A 20213-nucleotide genomic window follows, 5' to 3' on the forward strand; every position below is an offset into this window, starting at 1 on the left:
AGTACCCATTTACTCCTACTCTTTGCTTCCTGTCTGACAACCAGTTCTCAATCCATGTCAGCACACTACCCCCAATCCCATGTGCTTTAACTTTGCACATTAATCTCTTGTGTGGGACCTTGTCGAAAGCCTTCTGAAAGACCAAATATACCACATCAACTGGTTCTCCCTTGTCCACTCTACTGGAAACATCCTCAAAAAATATCAGAAGATTTGTCAAACATGATTTCCCTTTCACAAATCCATGCTGACTTGGACCTATCATGTCACCTCTTTCCACATGCGCTGCTATGACATCCTTAATAATTGATTCCATCATTTTACCCACTACTGAGGTCAGGCTGACCGGTCTATAATTCTCTGTTTTCTCTCTCCCTCCTTTTTTAAAAAGTGGGGTTACATTGGCTACACTCCACTCCATAGGAACTGATCCAGAGTCTATAGAATGTTGGAAAATGACTGTCAATGCATCCGCTATTTCCAAGGCCACCTCCTTAAGTACTCTGTGATGCAGTCCATCAGGCCCTGGGGATTTATCGGCCTTCAATCTCATCAATTTCCCCAACACAATTTCCCGACTAATAAGGATTTCGCTCAGTTCCTCCTTCTTACTAGACCCTCCGACCACTTTTATATCCAGAAGGTTGTTTGTGTCTTCCTTTGTGAATACCGAACCAAAGTACTTGTTCAATTGGTCTGCCATTTCTTTGTTTCCTGTTATGACTTCCCCTGATTCTGACTGCAGGGGACCTTTTTCTCTTTACATATCTATAGAAGCTTTTGCAGTCCATCTTAATGCTCCCTGCAAGCTTCCTCTCGTACTCTATTTTCCCTGCCCTAATCAAACCCTTTGTCCTCCTCTGCTGAGTTCTAAATTTCTCCCAGTTCCCGGGTTCACTGCTATTGCTGGCCAATTTGTATGCCACTTCCTTGGCTTTAATATTATCCCTGATTTCCCTTGATAGCCACAGTTGAGCCACCTTCCCTTTTTTATTTTTACGCCAGACAGGGATATACAATTGTTGTAGTTCATCCATGCGGCCTCTAAATGTCTGCCATTGCCCATCCACAGTCAACCCCTTAAGTATCATTCGCCATTCTATCCTAGCCAACTCACGCCTCATACCTTCAAAGTTAGCCTTCTTTAAGTTCTGGACCATGGTCTCTGAATTAACTGTTTCATTCTCCATCCTAATGTAGAATTCCACCATATTATGGTCACTCTTCCCCAAGGGGCCTCGCACAACGAGATTGCTAATTAATCCTTTCTCATTACACAACACCCAGTCTAAGATGGCCTCCCCCCTAGTTGGTTCCTCGACATATTGGTCTAGAAAGCCATCCCTTATGCACTCCAGGAAATCCTCCTCCGCCGTATTGTTTCCAGTTTGGTTAGCCCAATCTATGTGCATATTAAAGTCACCCATGATAACTGCTGCACCTTTATTGCATGCATCCCTAATTTCCTGTTTGATGCCCTCCCCAGCATCACTATTACTGTTTGAAGATCTGTACACAACTCCCACTAACGTTTTTTGCCCTTTGGTGTTCTGCAGCTCTACCCATATAGATTCCACATCATCCAAGCTAATGTCCTTCCTAACTATTGCATTAATCTCCTCTTTAACCAGGACAGTTACAGAGACAGTCAGAGACCATCGACAGGTAATGGACCTTTTGTTTCCAACAACGGGGCCTCCAGCGTGCCCGATGCCCTCAATAAAATAGTCTCGCAGCATCTCCACTCTGCACGCATCTGTGAACCTACATAAAAAAACAAGCCTGAAGGCTTTGTGTCTTAATGCAAGGAGTATCCGTAATAAGGTGGATGAATTAACTGTGCAAATAGATATTAACAGATATGATGTGATTGGGATTACAGAGACGTGGTTCCAGGATGATCAGGGCTGGGAACTCAACATCCAGGGGTATTCAACATTCAGGAAGGATAGAATAAAAGGAAAAGGAGGTGGGGTAGCATTAACAGGTGTTGATGGCCCCATTACTGGCCGCATTGTCCATTGCGATGCCATGAATCGCCGTTCAGCTAGCCATTGTCTCTGTTGAATTCCCCCTTTGGGTTCGACTACATGCTGGGCATGTCCGATTGCCCTTGTCTGCCTAGAGAACTGTGTGCCGCGTTAACAATGTTGACTCCTTGGTCGTTTGCCGCATTTGAGCTAAGATTTTTGTCATACATCATTCTGGATTCTTCCTCCCCTGAGATAAATGTCTGGGCTATCAGAGCCGTCGCTTCCAAGGTCAAGTCTTTGGTCTCAATCAGTTTCCTGAAAACCCAAGCATGCCAGAAGCCCTCAATAAAAAAGTCTCGCAGCATCTCCGCTCTGCATGCATCTGGGAACTTACATAGGTTCGCCAGTCGCCGGAGGTCTGCCATGAAGTCTGGAACGCTTTGCCCTTCTCGCCGCTGGTGCGTGTAAAACTGGTGTCTCGCCATGTGCATGCTGCTCGCCGGTTTAAAGTGTTCCCCGATCAACTTACTGAGCTCTTCAAATGTCTTGTCTGCCGGCTTCTCTGGCGCTAGACCTTCCTTCATCAGGGAGTGCGTCCTGGATCCACAAACCGTCAGGAGATGAGCCCTGCGTTTGTCGGCCGAATCCTGTCTCAACCATTCCTTAGTGACAAAACTTTGCTGTAGTCTCTCAATAAAGTCGTCCCAATCATCACCAACACAGTACCTCTTTTCTGTGCTGCTAGTGGCCATGCTCGCGTGGTTTAAATCCCAGTTTCTCGTCGCCAATGATATGTCCTTACTATACAGTATAAATGCACACGAGGCCCATACTTGAGAGAAGGTCACTCTGTGACCAGTTACCTTTATTACCAAGACCTCAAGTGATGAAGGTGGGTGGAGCTTCCCCTTTTATACCTGAAAGTCCAGGTTAGGAGTGTCTCCCACAAGTTCACCCCCCTGTGGTCAATGTTCTCAAGGTGCACAACTTAGGTCAGTTTATACATGGGTTACAATGATTGTTGAATACATGACAGTCCATGTCTCTGAGCCATACAGGAGGGCGGGTATTACTGCAGCCCTGTCGACCAAGAGCTTGGTGGCAGTTTGGAGGGCCTGGTCTTCAAACACTCTTTTCCTCAGGCGACCGAAGGCTGCACTGGCGCACTGGAGGCGGTGTTGGATCTCATTGTCGATGCCTGCTCTTGTTGATAGGACGCTGCCGAGGTATGGGAAATGGACCACGTGATCCAGGGCTGCGCCGTGGATCTTGATGATTGGGGGGCAGTGCTGTGCGGCGAGGACAGGCTGGTGGAGGACCTTTGTCTTACGGATGTTTAGCGTAAGGCCCATGTTTTTGTATGCCTCGGTAAATACGTCGACTTTGTCCTGGAGTTCAGCCTCTGAATGTGCGCAGACGCAGGCGTTGTCCGCGTACTGTAGCTCGACGACAGAGGTTGGGGTGGTCTTGGACCTGGCCTGGAGCCGGCGAAGGTTGAACAGGTTCCCACTGGTTCTGTAGTTTAGTTCCACTCTGGCAGTGCAGCGCTCCCTCAGTACTGCCCCTCCGACAGTGCAGCACTCCCTCAGTACTGCCACTCCGACAGAGCAGTGCTCCCTCAGGACTACCCCTACGACAATGCGGCACTCCCTCAGCACTGCCCCTCCGACAGAGCAGCGCTCTCTCAGGACTACCCCTCCGACAATGTGGCACTCCCTCAGCACTGCCCCTCCGACAGTGCTGCACTCCCTCAGCACTGCCCCTCCGGCAGTGTGGCGTTCTCTCGGTACTGCCCCTCCGACAGTGCGGCGCTCCCTCAGTCCTGCACTGGGAGTGACAGCCTAGATTTTTGTGCTCAAGTCTCTGGAGTGGGACTTAAACCCACAACCTTCTGACTCAGGGGCAAGAGTGTTGCCCACTGAGCCACAGCTGACAATTAAGGTAGGTTGGAAATAGTGGATGCATTGACAGTCATTTTCCAACATTCCATAGACTCCGGATCAGTTCCTATGGAGTGGAGGGTAGCCAATATAACCCCACTTTTTAAAAAAGGAGGGAGAGAGAAAACAGGGAATTATAGACCGGTCAGCCTGACATCGGTAGTGGGTAAAATGATTGAATCAATTATTAAGGATGTCATAGCAGCGCATTTGGAAAATTGTGTCCAGTTTTGGTCTCCTAACTTGAGGAAGGACATTCTTGCTATTGAGGGAGTGCAGCGAAGGTTCACCAGACTGATTCCCGGGATGGCGGGACTGACATATCAAGAAAGACTGGATCAACTGGGCTTGCATTCACTGGAGTTCAGAAGAATAAGAGGAGATCTCATAGAAACGTTTAAAATTCTGATGGGTTTAGACAGGTTAGATGCAGGAAGAATGTTCCCAATGTTGGGGAAGTCCAGAACCAGGGTACACAGTCTAAGGATAAGGGGTAAGCCATTTAGGACCGAGATGAGGAGAAACTTCTTCACTCAGAGAGTTGTGAACCTGTGGAATTCTCTATCACAGAAAGTTGGGACTATGGGAGTACGGTGAGTCACAGGGTACGGGGGTCACAGGGTATGGGGGTCACAGGGTATGGGGGTCACAGGGTATGGGAGTCACAGGGTACGGGGGCGGTCACAGGGTACGGGAGGTCACAGGGTACAGGGGAGGTCACAGGGTATGGGGGAGGTCACAGGGTACGGGGGGTCATAGGGTATTGGGGTCACAGGGTACAGGGGTCACAGGGTACAGGGGCGGTCACAGGGTACGGGGGATCACAGGGCACAGGGTACGGGGAGAGGTCACAGGGTACGGAGGGGCTCACAGTGTACGGGGGGCTCACAGGGTATGGGGGAGGAGGTCACAGGGTACAGGGTTCATACGGTACGGGGGTTACAGGGTACGGGGGTCACAAGGTATGGGGGTCACAGGGTACGGAGGTTACAGGGTCGGGAGATCATAGGTTACAGGGTACAGGAGGGTCACAAGGTACGGGGGTTACAGGGTACGGAGGTTACAGGGTCGGGAGATCAGAGGTTACAGAGGTCACAGGGTACAGGGATCATACGGTACGGGGGTTACAGGGTATGGGGGTTACAGGGTATGGGGTCACATGTTACGGGAGTCACAGGGTACAGGGGTCACAGGGTACGGAGTTACAGGGTACAGGGAGTCACAGGAAATGGGAGGTCACAGGGTACGGTGCGGTCACAGGGTACGGGTGGAGGTCACAGGTTACGGGGAGGTCACAGGGTATGGGGGGTCACAGGGTATGGGGGTCACAGGGTACGGGGGTCACAGGGTATGGGGTCACAGAGTACGGGGGGTTACAGGGTACAGGGGTTACAGGGTATGTGGTCACAGGGTATGGGGGGTCACAGGGTACGGGGGTTATAGGGTCGGGAGTCACAGGGTACGGGAGTTACAGGGTATAGGGGGTCACAGGGTATGGGGTCACAGAGTACGGGGGGTTACAGGGTACAGGGGTTACAGGGTATGTGGTCACAGGGTATGGGGGGTCACAGGGTACGGGGATTACAGGATACGGGGTCACAGGGTACGGGAGTTACAGGGTATAGGGATCACAGGGTACGGGGGTCACAGGTTATAGGTGTCACAGAGTACGGGGGTCACAGGGTACGAGGGTTACAGGGTACGGGGGGTTACAGGGTACGGGGGTCACAGGGTACGGGAGGTCACAGGGTACGTGGGTCACAGAGTACGGGGAGAGGTTACAGGGCGCGGGATGTCACAGGGTACAGGGGAGGTCACAGGGTACAGGGGAGGTCACAGGGTACAGGGGAGGTCAGAGGTTATGGGGGTCACAGGGTACGGGGCGGTCACAGGGTACGGGTGGAGGTCACAGGTTACGGGGAGGTCACAGGGTATGGGGGAGGTCACAGGGTGCGGGATGTCACAGGGTACAGGGGAGGTCACAGGGTACGGGGAGAGGTCACAGGGTACGTGGGTCACAGGGTACGGGGAGAGGTTACAGGGCGCGGGATGTCACAGGGTACAGGGGAGGTCACAGGGTACAGGGGAGGTCACAGGGTGCGGGATGTCACAGGGTACGGGGAGGTCACAGGGTACGGGGAGAGGTCACAGGGTACTAGGGATCACAGGGTACGGGGAGAGGTCACAGGGTATGGGGATCACAGGGTATGGGGAGAGGTCAGGGTACGGGGGGCTCACAGGGTACGGGGGAGGAGGTCACAGGGTACAGGGGTCATACGGTATGGGGGTTACAGGGTATGGGGGTTACAGGGTACGGGAGTAACAAGATATGGGGGTCACAGGGTACAGGGGTTACGGGGTACGGGTGTCACAGGGTTAAGGGGTCACAGAATAAGGGGGTTACAGGGTACAGGGGGTCACAGGAAACGGGAGGTCACAGGGTATGGGGGTCACAGGGTACGGGGGTCACAGGGTACGGGGGAGGTCACAGAGTACTGGTGGACGTCACAGGGTACGTGGATCACAGGGTATGGGAAGCGGTCACAAGGTACGGGAGGTCACAGGGTACGGGGAGGTCACAGGGTATGGGGGTCACAGGGTATGGGGTGGTCACAGGGTACGGGGGTCACAGGGTATGGGGTGGTCACAGGGTACGGGGGTCACAGGGTATGGGGGTCACAGGGTACGGGGGTCACAGGGTATGAGGGGGTTACAGGGTACAGGGGTTACAGGGTACGGGGGTTACAGGATACGGGGTCACAGGGTACGGGAGTTACAGGGTATGGGGGTCACAGGGTACAGGGGTCACAGGTTATAGGTGTCACAGAGTATGGGGGTCACAGGGTACGCGGGTCACAGGGTACGAGTGTTACAGGGTACAGGGGGGTCACAGGAAACGGGAGGTCACAGGGTACGGGGAGGTCACAGGATATGGGGGTCACAGGGTACGGGGAGGTCACAGGGTACTGGTGGAGATCACAGGGTACGTGGGTCACAGGGTATGGGAGGCGGTCACAAGGTACGGGAGGTCACAGGGTACGGGGAGGTCACAGGGTATGGGGGTCACGGTATAGGGCGGTCACAGGGTACAGGGGTCACAGGGTATGGGAGTCACATGGTACGGGGGTCACAGGGTATGAGGGGGTTACAGGGTACAGGGGTTACAGGGTACGGAGGTCACAGAGTACGGGGGGTCACAAGGTACGGGGGTTATAGGGTCAGGAAGTCACAGGGTACGGGAGTTACAGGGTATGGGGGTCACAGGGTACAGGGGTCACAGGTTATAGTTGTCACAGAGTACGGGGTCACAGGGTACGGGGGTCACAGGGTACGAGGGTTACAGGGTACGGGTGTGTCACAGGGTACGGGGGTCACAGGGTACAGGGGTCACAGTGTACGGGAGGTCACAGGGTACGGGGATCACAGGGTACAGGGGTCACAGTGTACGGGAGGTCACAGGGTACGGGGGTCACAGGGTACAGGGGTCACAGTGTACGGGAGGTCACAGGGTACGGGGTCACAGGGTACGGGGTCACAGTGTACGGGAGGTCACAGGGTACAGGGTCACAGGGTACGGGGGTCACAGTGTACGGGGGTCACAGGGTACAGGGGTCACAGTGTACTGGAGGTCACAGGGTACGGGGGTCACAGGGTACAGGGGTCACAGTGTACGGGAGGTCACAGGGTACGGGGGTCACAGGGTACGGGGGTCACAGGGCATGGAGCGGTCAGGTTATGGAGGCATTTGTAAAAGAGGGTGAGAATTTTGAGTTAAATGCATTGAGGACTGGGAGAGAATGATTAGAGCAGAAGTGATAGTGTGGGACACGATATACGCATTGTGGGATCTTGCTTTTCATAAATTGGTTCATGCTGTAACTTTTTTATGCACAGAACAGATCAGAACATTCGGTGCACCAAGAAGTAGTGAAGTATTAACATTTGGCGTGTTTCCTCATAAAGCAGCAGTGACTGCACATGAAAGTGAATCTTCTGCATGTAAATCATTGTTAAGGAAGTGGTATCAGGGCACCCACAAAATGACTAGGCAGAGTCGACATGGTTTTATGAATGAGGAAGCATGTTTGACAAATTCATTCGAGTTTTTTGAGGATGTAACTAGCAGGGTGGATAAAGGGGAACCAGTGGGGGTAGTATATTTGCATTTCCAAAGAGCATTTGATAAGGTGCCACATCAAAGTTTGCCACACAAGATAAGGCTTATGGGGTTGGTGACAATATATTAACATGGATAGAGGATTGGTTAACGGACAGAAAGAGAGAGTCGGGATAAATGGGCCATTTTCAGGTTGGCAGGCTGTAACTAGTGGGCACCACAAGTATTGAAACCTATAAGATTCTGAGAGGTTGTTCCCTAGCTGTAGAGTCTACAAATAAGAGGCACTAATAGTCTCAGGATAAGGGGTCAGCTGTTTAAGACTGAGATGAGGAGGAATTTCTTCACTCAGAGGGTTGTGAATATTTGGAGCGGGCTGTGGATGCTGAGCCGTTGAGTATATTCAAGGCTGAGATCGATAGATTTTTGGACTCTCGGGGAATCGAGGGATATGGGGATCGGGTGGGAAAGTGGAGTTGAGGTCGAAGATCAGCCGTGATCTTATTGAATGGCAGAGCAGGCTCGAGGGGCTGAATGGCCGACTCCTGCTCCTAATTCATGTTCTAAAGTGCAAGTTATTTCTTTTCTCTTGCGTATGAACAAAAATATTAATCTTTTCTCTATAACGTGACATCGTATTGTACAGGTTGGACTTCTCTGGTCCGGGACTCTCTGGTCCGGAAACATCTGTGGTTCGGCATTAGCGGGGCCAGAGGGAGAGGAGGGTTCATTAAAAAAAAAGTTTTGATTGGCTGGAGCGGCTGTCAGTCAGTGAGTGTGTTCAGCGATTGGCTGGAGCAGCAGTCAGTCAGTGAGTGTGTTCAGCGATTGGATGGAGCGGCTGTCAGTCAGTGAGTATGTTCGGCAATTGGCTGGAGCGGCTGTCAGTCAGTGAGTGTGTTCAGCGATTGGCTGGAGCAGCAGTCAGTCAGTGATTGTGTTCAGCGATTGGATGGAGCGGCTGTCAGTCAGTGAGTGTGTTCGGCAATTGGCTGGAGCGGCTGTCAGTCAGTGAGTGTGTTCGGCGATTGGTTGGAGTGGCTGTCAGTCAGTGAGTGTGTGTGCGGCTGCTGAGGGAGCCACCCACAGGCTTCCAGCAGGCGCACACACACAGGAGCCCCCATGTTGTCGACAGGTACCGGTAAGCGTGACCTCCCATGGTTCGAAACATTCTCTGTTCCGGCATCGGTCAGCTCCCGAGAGTGCCGGACCAGAGAGGTCCATCCCGTATATGTATTTAAATCCATCGATAGAAAGGAAAACAGAAAATTTACTGTTCACAAATAATTCATTTTGTGTGTGATTCACTGTTGCGATTCATAATAGTTTTAAAATATTTTTTCATGGTATTTTAAAGGAAAGTATATGGAAACAATGAACTTGCATTTATATAGCAACTTTCATTACCTCAGAATGTCCCAAAGCACATTACAGCCAATTAAATACTTTTGAAGTGCACTCACTGTTGTAATGTAGGAAACATAGCAGCTAATTTGTGCACAGCAAGCTCCCACAAACAAAGCACTGAGATAATGACCGGATAATCTGTTTTCGTTATGTTGATTGAGGGATAAATATTCACAAGAACTCCCTTGCTCCTCTTCAAAATAATGCCATGGGCTCTTTTGCATCCACCTGAGAGAGCAGACAGGGCCTCGGTTTAATGTCTCATCTGAAAGACGGACTCTCCGACAGTGCGGAGCTCCCTCAGTACTGCCCCTCCGACAGTGCGGCGCTCCCTCAGTACTGCCCCTCCGACAGTGCAGCGCACCCTCAGTACTGCCCCTCCGGCAGTGCTGCACTCCCTCAGCACTGCCCCTCCGACAGTGTGGCGCTCTCTCAGTACTGCCCCTCCGACAGTGCGGAGCTCCCTCAGTACTGCCCCTCCGACAGTGCGGCGCTCCCTCAGTACTGCCCCTCCGACAGTGCAGCGCTCCCTCAGTACTGCCCCTCCGACAGTGCTGCACTCCCTCAGCACTGCCCCTCCGACAGTGTGGCGCTCTCTCAGTACTGCCCCTCCGACAGTGCAGCGCTCCCTCAGTACTGCTCCTCCGACAGTGCAGCGCTCCCTCACAGCTGCCCCTCCGACAGTGCTGCACTCCATCAGCACTGCCCCTCCGTCAGTGTGGCGCTCTCTCAGTATTGCCCCTCCGACAGTGCGGCGCTCCCTCAGTACTGCCCCTCCGACAGTGCAGCGCTCCCTCACAGCTGCCCCTCCGACAGTGCAGCATTCCCTCAGTACTGCCCCTCCGACAGTGCGGCACTCCCTCAGTACTGCCCCTCCGACAGTGCGGCGCTCCCTCAGTACTGCCCCTCCGACAGTGCAGCGCTCCCTCAGTACTGCCCCTCCGACAGTGCTGCACTCCCTCAGCACTGCCCCTCCGACAGTGTGGCGCTCTCTCAGTACTGCCCCTCCGACAGTGCAGCTCTCCCTCAGTACTGCCCCTCCGACAGTGCAGCGCTCCCTCACAGCTGCCCCTCCGACAGTGCTGCACTCCCTCAGCACTGCCCCTCCGACAGTGTGGCGCTCTCTCAGTACTGCCCCTCCGACAGTGCGGAGCTCCCTCAGTACTGCCCCTCCGACAGTGCGGCGCTCCCTCAGTACTGCCCCTCCGACAGTGCTGCACTCCCTCAGCACTGCCCCTCCGACAGTGTGGCGCTCTCTCAGTACTGCCCCTCCGACAGTGCAGCGCTCCCTCAGTACTGCCCCTCCGACAGTGCAGCGCTCCCTCACAGCTGCCCCTCCGACAGTGCTGCACTCCCTCAGCACTGCCCCTCCGTCAGTGTGGCGCTCTCTCAGTATTGCCCCTCCGACAGTGCGGCGCTCCCTCAGTACTGCCCCTCCGACAGTGCAGCACTCCCTCACAGCTGCCCCTCCGACAGTGCAGCATTCCCTCAGTACTGTCCCTCCGACAGTGCGGCACTCCCTCAGTACTGCCCCTCCGACAGTGCGGCGCTCCCTCAGTACTGCCCCTCCGACAGTGCAGCGCTCCCTCAGTACTGCCCCTCCGACAGTGCTGCACTCCCTCAGCACTGCCCCTCCGACAGTGTGGCGCTCTCTCAGTACTGCCCCTCCGACAGTGCAGCGCTCCCTCAGTACTGCCCCTCCGACAGTGCAGCGCTCCCTCACAGCTGCCCCTCCGACAGTGCTGCACTCCCTCAGCACTGCCCCTCCGACAGTGCGGCGCTCTCTCAGTATTGCCCCTCCGACAGTGCGGTGCTCCCTCAGTACTGCCCCTCCGACAGTGCAGCGCTCCCTCACAGCTGCCCCTCCGACAGTGCAGCATTCCCTCAGTACTGTCCCTCCGACAGTGCGGCACTCCCTCAGTACTGCCCCTCCGACAGTGCGGCACGCCCTCAGTACTGCCCCTCCGACAGTGCGGCGCTCCCTCAGTACTGCCCCTCCGACAGTGCAGCGCTCCCTCACAGCTGCCCCTCCGACAGTGCTGCACTCCCTCAGCGCTGCCCCTCCGACAGTGCGGCGCTCCCTCAGTACTGCCCCTTCGACAGTGCAGCGCTCCCTCAGTACTGCCCCTCCGACAGTGCTGCACTCCCTCAGCACTGCCCCTCCGACAGTGTGGCGCTCTCTCAGTACTGCCCCTCCGACAGTGCAGCGCTCCCTCAGTACTGCCCCTCCGACAGTGCAGCGCTCCCTCACAGCTGCCCCTCCGACAGTGCTGCACTCCCTCAGCACTGCCCCTCCGTCAGTGTGACGCTCTCTCAGTATTGCCCCTCCGACAGTGCGGCGCTCCCTCAGTATTGCCCGTCCGACAGTGCAGCGCTCCCTCAGTACTGCCCCTCCGACAGTGCTGCACTCCCTCAGCACTGCCTCTCCGACAGTGTGGCGCTCTCTCAGTATTGCCCCTCCGACAGTGCGGTGCTCCCTCAGTACTGCCCCTCCGACAGTGCAGCGCTCCATCACAGCTGCCCCTCCGACAGTGCAGCATTCCCTCAGTGCTGTCCCTCCGACAGTGCGGCACTCCCTCAGTACTGCCCCTCCGACAGTGCGGCACTCCCTCAGTACTGCCCCTCCGACAGTGCGGCGCTCCCTCAGTACTGCCCCTCCGACAGTGCAGCGCTCCCTCAGTACTGCCCCTCCGACAGTGCTGCACTCCCTCAGCACTGCCCCTCCGACAGTGTGGCGCTCTCTCAGTACTGCCCCTCCGACAGTGCAGCGCTCCCTCAGTACTGCCCCTCCGACAGTGCAGCGCTCCCTCACAGCTGCCCCTCCGACAGTGCTGCACTCCCTCAGCACTGCCCCTCCGACAGTGCGGCGCTCCCTCAGTAATGCCCCTCCGACAGTGCAGCGCTCCCTCAGTACTGCCCCTCCGACAGTGCTGCACTCCCTCAGCACTGCCCCTCCGACAGTGTGGCGCTCTCTCAGTACTGCCCCTCCGACAGTGCAGCGCTCCCTCAGTACTGCCCCTCCGACAGTGCAGCGCTCCCTCACAGCTGCCCCTCCGACAGTGCTGCACTCCCTCAGCACTGCCCCTCCGTCAGTGTGGCGCTCTCTCAGTATTGCCCCTCCGACAGTGCGGCGCTCCCTCAGTACTGCCCCTCCGACAGTGCAGCGCTCCCTCACAGCTGCCCCTCCGACAGTGCTGCACTCCCTCAGCACTGCCCCTCCGACAGTGCGGCGCTCCCTCAGTAATGCCCCTCCGACAGTGCAGCGCTCCCTCAGTACTGCCCCTCCGACAGTGCTGCACTCCCTCAGCACTGCCCCTCCGACAGTGTGGCGCTCTCTCAGTACTGCCCCTCCGACAGTGCAGCGCTCCCTCAGTACTGCCCCTCCGACAGTGCAGCGCTCCCTCACAGCTGCCCCTCCGACAGTGCTGCACTCCCTCAGCACTGCCCCTCCGTCAGTGTGGCGCTCTCTCAGTATTGCCCCTCCGACAGTGCGGCGCTCCCTCAGTACTGCTCCTCCGACAGTGCAGCACTCCCTCACAGCTGCCCCTCCGACAGTGCAGCATTCCCTCAGTACTGTCCCTCCGACAGTGCGGCACTCCCTCAGTACTGCCCCTCCGACAGTGCGGCGCTCCCTCAGTATTGCCCCTCCGACAGTGCAGCGCTCCCTCACAGCTGCCCCTCCGACAGTGCAGCATTCCCTCAGTACTGTCCCTCCGACAGTGCGGCACTCCCTCAGTACTGCCCCTCCGACAGTGCGGCGCTCCCTCAGTACTGCCCCTCCGACAGTGCAGCGCTCCCTCAGTACTGCCCCTCCGACAGTGCTGCACTCCCTCAGCACTGCCCCTCCGACAGTGTGGCGCTCTCTCAGTACTGCCCCTCCGACAGTGCAGCGCTCCCTCAGTACTGCCCCTCCGACAGTGCAGCGCTCCCTCACAGCTGCCCCTCCGACAGTGCTGCACTCCCTCAGCACTGCCCCTCCGACAGTGCGGTGCTCCCTCAGTACTGCCCCTCCGACAGTGCAGCGCTCCCTCAGTACTGCCCCTCCGACAGTGCTGCACTCCCTCAGCACTCCCCCTCCGACAGTGTGGCGCTCTCTCAGTACTGCCCCTCCGACAGTGCAGCGCTCCCTCAGTACTGCCCCTCCGACAGTGCAGCGCTCCCTCACAGCTGCCCCTCCGACAGTGCTGCACTCCCTCAGCACTGCCCCTCCGTCAGTGTGGCGCTCTCTCAGTATTGCCCCTCCGACAGTGTGGCGCTCCCTCAGTATTGCCCCTCCGACAGTGCGGCACTCCCTCAGTACTGCCCCTCCGACAGTGCGGCGCTCCCTCAGTGTCGGAGGGGCAGTACTGAGGGAGCGCTGCACTGTCGGAGGTGCTGACTTTCGGATGAGACGTTAAACCGAGGCCCCGTCTGCTCTCTCAGGTGGATGAAAAGATCCCAGTGCACTATTTCGAAGCAGAGCAGGGGAGTTATCCCCGGTGTCCTGGGGCCAATATTTATCCCTGAACCAACATCACTAAACCAGATTATCTGATCATTATCACATTGCTGTGTGTGGGAGCTTGCTGTGCGCAAATTGGCTGCTGCGTTTCCCACATTACAACAGTGACCACACTCCAAAAAGTATTTAATTGGCTGTAAAGCGCTTTGGGGGAGCCCTGAAGTGGTGAAAGGCGCTATATAAATGCAAGACTTTCTATTTTGTGGGGGTGGACTCTCAGGGAGTGGGATGTGTGCCAAGAATTAAGAGATAAACAAAAGAAAAGTTTAGGCTTGTGGTTTTACCTTAGTGCAGGAAGCAACAGTTCGCTGTACAGACTATAAATACCCGGCCGGGTGTATTGTGCTATTTCAGAGAATTTAGCGCAGAGCAGGAAGTGTTGCGATACAAATTCTGCCAAAGTCACAGCGCCACAACGCGCGGCGGTGCAGAGTGGGGCGGATCGCCAGGGAGCGGGCTGGGAGCCGGAGAGCGGCGAGATATTGGTGTGGGAGCGGCGAAGATGCGGCGCTCAGGTAGGGGCAGCTTGGCTGGGGACCCAGTGGGTGACATGTCACTCACTGAACGGCTCTCCCCAAACTCTCTGGGCTGTCAGCACTGTGCTCCTCCTGTGTGTCTGCTCAATGCACTGGCTCTTCAATCAGTGTCACAGCATAGCGTTTATCACCAAGAATAAATGTACTCTTGTGTAAAGTGAAAACCCGGTTGATAATGGGTTGCACGGATTGCTAACAAAAAAAATACTTCATTGAGTTTTGTCAGTTAATTTAGTGCAATAGATTATGGGTGTGCAGAAGAGAATGAATCCCCTAACGATTGAGATTGCTGAACCTAGCCAGGACGATATATTCTGGTGGTTGATTTTGAAGGACATTGATGTCTTGTGCCGCCAACATATTTGGCCTGGCACGAGGTGACCTCCGTGCAGTCACCTCCCTAGGTCAGCAGCATCAGACTCTGAGGTCTGGGCTGCTTCACCCAAGGCAGGTCCAAACTGCACCAGCAATACTGTGCACAACAGAAGCTGAAGTTGTCAGAAGATATTTAAAGGAAAGAAAGACTTGCATTTCTATAGCGCCTTTCACAACCACCAGACGTCTCAAAGCGCTTTACAGCCAATGAAGTACTTTTGGAGTGTAGTCACTGTTGTAATGTGGGAAACGCAGCAGCCAATTTGCGCACAGCAAGCTCCCACACACAGCAATGTGATAATGACCCAGATAATCTGTATTTTAGTGATGTTGATTGAGGGATAAATATTGGCCCCAGGACACCGGGGAGAACTCCCCCGCTCTTCTTCGAAATAGTGCCGTGGGATCTTTTACGTCCACTTGAGAGAGCAGACGGGGCCTCGGTTTAACAGAATGAAAGTAAATGTTGGTGTTTAGGGTGAGGTGAGGTTGGGGTTGGGAGGAGGTTGGTATGGGACATAAATACCAGCAGAGAGCTGTGGGGCTGAACGGTCTGTTTCTGTGTTGCACATTCCATGTGATGCTGAACATCTCCTGCATTTCCCTCTTTGACACAGAGAAACTTTTCAGCAAAAAGTCCTGAGCTGCGAGGAATGTGTTTCTTGGAATGGATTGAGTTAGACTGCTGACTGTACGTTTCGCCAGACACACAGTCTGTTGCTGCGTTTGGCTGGAGTTTATTGTGCAATTCATTGACGGGGTTCTCAATTTCTACTTCGAAGGCTCGTGTTCCACTTTCTCTTTTCAGTGAGTTGCCATTACCTCAGGCCTAGTCGCACATCACAGGTATTAACATTAAAAATGGCAACTTCACGAGTGACAAAGTGACAAACTAATTAATTCTCAATCATTCTCCGACAGCAGGTAACAGGCATACCTCAAGCCTCACACCCTGGGATTCCCTCATTTAACAAAAAGTACTGCTTTGCCCAGCTCTGACAGATTATGTAGATAACTGCTGCATTATTAACCCGACATACGGTAGCATAGTGGTTATGTAGTAATCCCGAGACCTAGACTAACGATCCAGAGACACGAGTTCAAATCCCATACGGCAGCTGGGGAATTTAAATTCAGTTAATTAAATAAACCTGGAATAAAAAGCCAGTGTCAGTAATGGTGACCACAAACCTTTGTTGTAAGAGCCCAGCTGGTTCAATAATGTGTGAAGTAATGCATTTTGGTGGGAAGAATGTCGGCTAGGGAGTGCATAGGATTACACAGGATATACGGCCCAGAAACAGGCCATTCGGCCCAACCAGTCCATGCTGGTGTTTATGCTCCACTCGAGCCTCCTCCCGTCTTTCCTCATCTAAATCTATCAGCATAACCCTCTATTCCCTTCTCCCCCATTGGCTTGTCCTGCCTCCCCTTAAATGCATCGATACTATTCGTGGGGGGGTGTGCATGAACAGAGACTCGGGGGTATGGATGCACAAATTGTTGAAGGTGGCAGGGCAAGTTGAGAAAGCGGTTAAAGCATACGGGATTCTGGGCTGCATGAATAGAGGCATAGAGTACAAACGCAAGGAAGTTATGATGAACCTGTATAAAACACTAGTTCGGCCTCAACTGGAGTATTGTGTCCAATTCTGGGCACCACACTTTAGGAAGGATGTGAAGGCCTTAGAGAGGGAGCAGAGGGAGATTTACGAGAATGGTTCCAGGGATGAGGGACTTCAGTGACGGGGATAGACTGGAGAAGCTGGGGTTGTTCTCCTTGGAGCAGAGAAGGTTGAGAGGAGATTTGATTGAGGTGTTCAAAATCATGAGGGGTCTGGACAGAGTAGATCGAGAGAAACTGTTCCCATTGGTGGAAGGGTCGGGAACCAGAGGACACAGATTTAAGGCGATTGGCAGAAGACCCAAAGGCGACATGAGGAGAAATGTTTTCCCGCAGCGAGTGGTTAGGATCTGGAATGTGCTGCCTGAGAGGGTGGTGGAGGCAGACTCAATCGTGGCTTTCAAAAGGGAGTTGGATAAGTCCCTGAAGGAAAAAGTTATGCAGGGCTCCGGCGAAAGGGCAGGGGAGTGGGACTGGCTGAAAGCCGGCACGGGTTCGATGGGCCGAATGGCCTCCTGTGCTGTAACCATTCTGTGATTCTACTATTAATGTCCTTTAGGGAAGGAAATCTGCTGCCCTTACCCGGTCTGGCCTATATGTGACTCCAGACCCACAGCCCTCTGAAATGGCCCAGCGAGTAACTTAGTTGTATCAAAACTGCTACAACAAGGTATCTTCACCACACGGACTGCAGCGGTTCAAGAAGGCGGCACCACCACCTTCTCGAGGGGCAGTTAGGGATGGGCAATAAATGCCAGCCTTGCCCACATCCCGTGAATGAATTTTTTAAAAAACTATGACTAAGTTATTTCTCAAAATAGACCTGACTCAAATCTCGGAAAGCAATGGCAAACCTTAAACACTGTCACACCATTAAATATGTCACAGAGAAACTGCCCCTCAGTGATGCCAAGTACCAGCAGCCATACAGCAACCATTTAGAATAAGTATCAGTTGGTTCAATTAGTAGCACTGTTATCTCAGAATCAGAAGGCTGTGGTTCAAGCAGAGCATTGTGGAGGGAGCTGCCTTTCTGATTAGATGTGAATAGAGGCCGTGTTGTGGCTGCAAAAAATGCTTGGGCAATGCTTGCAGGAGAGCCAGCAGCCAATAAATACCCCTCACCTGAACAAGTGGGCTAGCCTTTGGTTAAATATCTCAGTCTAAACAGACGCCACCTGCTACAGTGCAGCACTCCCTCAGTACTGCCCCTACGACATGCAGCACTCCCTCAGTACTGTCCCTCTGACAATACGGCACTCCCTCAGTACTGCCCCTCCAACAGTGCAGCACTCCCTCAGTACTGCCCCTCCGACAGTGCGGCACTCCCTCAGTACTGCCCCTCCGGCAGTGCGGCACTCCCTCAGTACTGCCCCTCCAACAGTGCAGCACTCCCTCAGTACTGCCCCTCCGACAGTACAGCTGTCCCTCAGTACTGCCCCTCCGACAGTGCTGCGTTCCCTCAGTACTGCCCCTCTGACAGTGCGGCACTCCCTCAGTACTGCCCCTCTGACAGTGCGGCACTCTCTCAGTACTGCCCCTCCAACAGTGCAGCGCTCCCTCAGTACTGCCCCTCTGAGAGTGCGGCAGTCCCTCAGTACTGTCCCGAGAACAGTGCTGCGCTCCCTCGGTACTGCCCCTCCAGCAGTGCGGCGCTCCCTCAGTACTGCCCCTCCGACAGTGCGGCGCTCCCTCAATACTGCCCCTCCGACAGTGCGGCGCTCCCTCAATACTGCCCCTCCGACAGTGCGGCCCTCCCTCAGTACTGCCCCTCCGACAGTGCGCGCTCCCTCAGTACTGCCCCTCCGACAGTGCACCCCTCCCTCAGTACTGCCCCTCCGACAGTGCACCACTCCCACAGTACTGCCCCTCCAACAGTGCAGCACTCCCTCAGTACTGCCCCTCCGACAGTGCGGCACTCCCTCAGTACTGCCCCTCCGACAGTGCGGCTCTCCCTCAGTACTGCCCCTCCGACAGTGCGGCGCTCCCTCAGTACTGCCCCTCCGACAGTGCGGCGCTCCCCCAGTACTGCCCCTCCGACAGTACGGCACTCCCTCAGTACTGCCCCTCCGACAGTGCGGCACTCCCTCAGCACTGCCCCTTCGACAGTGCACCATTTCCTCAGTACTGCCCCTCCCGCAGTGCGGCACTCCCTCAGTACAGCCCCTCCGACAGTGCGGTGCTCCCTCAATACTGCCCCTCCGACAGTGCAGCAGTCCCTCAGTACTGCCCCTCCGACATGCAGCACTCCCTCAGTACTGCCCCTCCGACAGTGCTGCGCTCCCTCAGTACTGCCCCTCCGACAGTGCGGCGCTCCCTCAGTACTGCCCCTCCGACAGTGCGGCGCTCCCTCAGTACTGTCCCTCCGACAGTGCGGCGCTCCCTCAGTACTGCCCCTCCGACAGTGCGGCCCTCCCTCAGTACTGCCCCTCCGACAGTGCGGCGCTCCCTCAGTACTGCCCCTCCGACAGTGCGGCGCTCCCTCAGTACTGCCCCTCCGACAGTGCGGCTCTCCCTCAGTACTGCCCCTCCGACAGTGCGGCGCTCCCTCAGTACTGCCCCTCCGACAGTGCGGCGCTCCCTCAGTACTGCCCCTCCGACAGTGCGGCGCTCCCTCAGTACTGCCCCTCCGACAGTGCGGCGCTCCCTCAGTACTGCCCCTCCGACAGTGCGGAGCTCCCTCAGTACTGCACTGGAGTGTCAGCCCGGATTTTGTACTCTGGTCCTTGGAGTGTGACTTGAACCCATGACCTTCGGACTCAGATGTGAGAGTGACACGAACTCAACCATGACAGATGCTCAGAAAGCCACGAACTATAGTATTTACAGCAATACATTTCCAATTATGATCTTGTTGGCCTGCTCATATCTTAGTCTAATTTAACAACATAATCACCGCAGGAACATAGAAACAGGAGGAGGCCATTCAGCTCCAATGTTTAGACTCTGTCCCTCGTCCCAGACTCCCCAACCAGCGGGAAAAGTCTCTCTCTATCTACCCTCTCTGTTCCCCTTAATATCTTGAAAACTTCGATCAGATCACCCCTTAACTGTCTTTACTTTTTTATTGCAGTAAGCTCGCGTGCAGACCTGGTGATCCTGTACGAAGAGGAGGCAGAAGAGTGGAGCACGTACTTGAAGCAGATTTTCTTAGAGCGCCTGGACCCACAGAACGTGTGCTGCTACAGCGTTGGATGTGCCAACGATCTGCAAATTGCCGTTCCGAGCCTGTCCGCCTACAGATGCAAGCTCCTTGTCCTGACCACGGGTTTCCTGTCCACACTGACCGTCGCAAAGAGGGTCCAACTCAGCAAGATCCTTCAGCCCCCCGGCACGGTGGTGATCCTGTTATGTGGGGTGCCGAGCTCCAACACACTCTACGAGCTGGTGCCCGCGGAGAGAGGGATCTGGGAGATCTCCAGCGAACAGGATCCTGAGGATTACCTGTCTGTTGTCATCAGCATCATCGAGTCAGGTACGGTCATCAAACTTTGGAATTGTTTAATCTTCCCACTCACCCATCACCCCCTGTGCTCGCTGTCCCGTGTCCTAACTCACACCGAGTCCCGCTCACCCATCACCCCCTGTGCTCACTGCCCCATGTCCTAACTCACACCGAGTCCCGCTCACCCATCACCCCCTGTGCTCACTGCCCCATGTCCTAACTCACACCGAGTCCCGCTCACCCATCACCCACTGTGCTCACTGCCCCGTGTCCTAACTCGCACCAAGTCCCGCTC

The 20213-nt window shown here is 54.9% G+C and overlaps 1 protein-coding gene across 1 annotated transcript in view; it reads left to right on the plus strand.

Moving 5' to 3' along the window:
• Nucleotides 1-14406: 14406 nt before the first annotated feature.
• The window catches only part of LOC139250906 (B-cell scaffold protein with ankyrin repeats-like), a 310021-nt gene continuing 304214 nt past the window's right edge, over nucleotides 14407-20213 (plus strand). Inside the window, exons 1-2 of the mRNA XM_070873141.1 lie at nucleotides 14407-14453; nucleotides 19547-19948. Of these exons, the coding sequence (XP_070729242.1) occupies nucleotides 14441-14453; nucleotides 19547-19948 (415 nt within the window). The 5' untranslated portion in view covers nucleotides 14407-14440. The remainder of the gene's footprint in view (nucleotides 14454-19546; nucleotides 19949-20213) is intronic.

Source organism: Pristiophorus japonicus, chromosome 2 (assembly GCF_044704955.1).
Source record: "Pristiophorus japonicus isolate sPriJap1 chromosome 2, sPriJap1.hap1, whole genome shotgun sequence".
Classification (NCBI taxonomy): Eukaryota; Metazoa; Chordata; class Chondrichthyes; family Pristiophoridae; genus Pristiophorus; species Pristiophorus japonicus.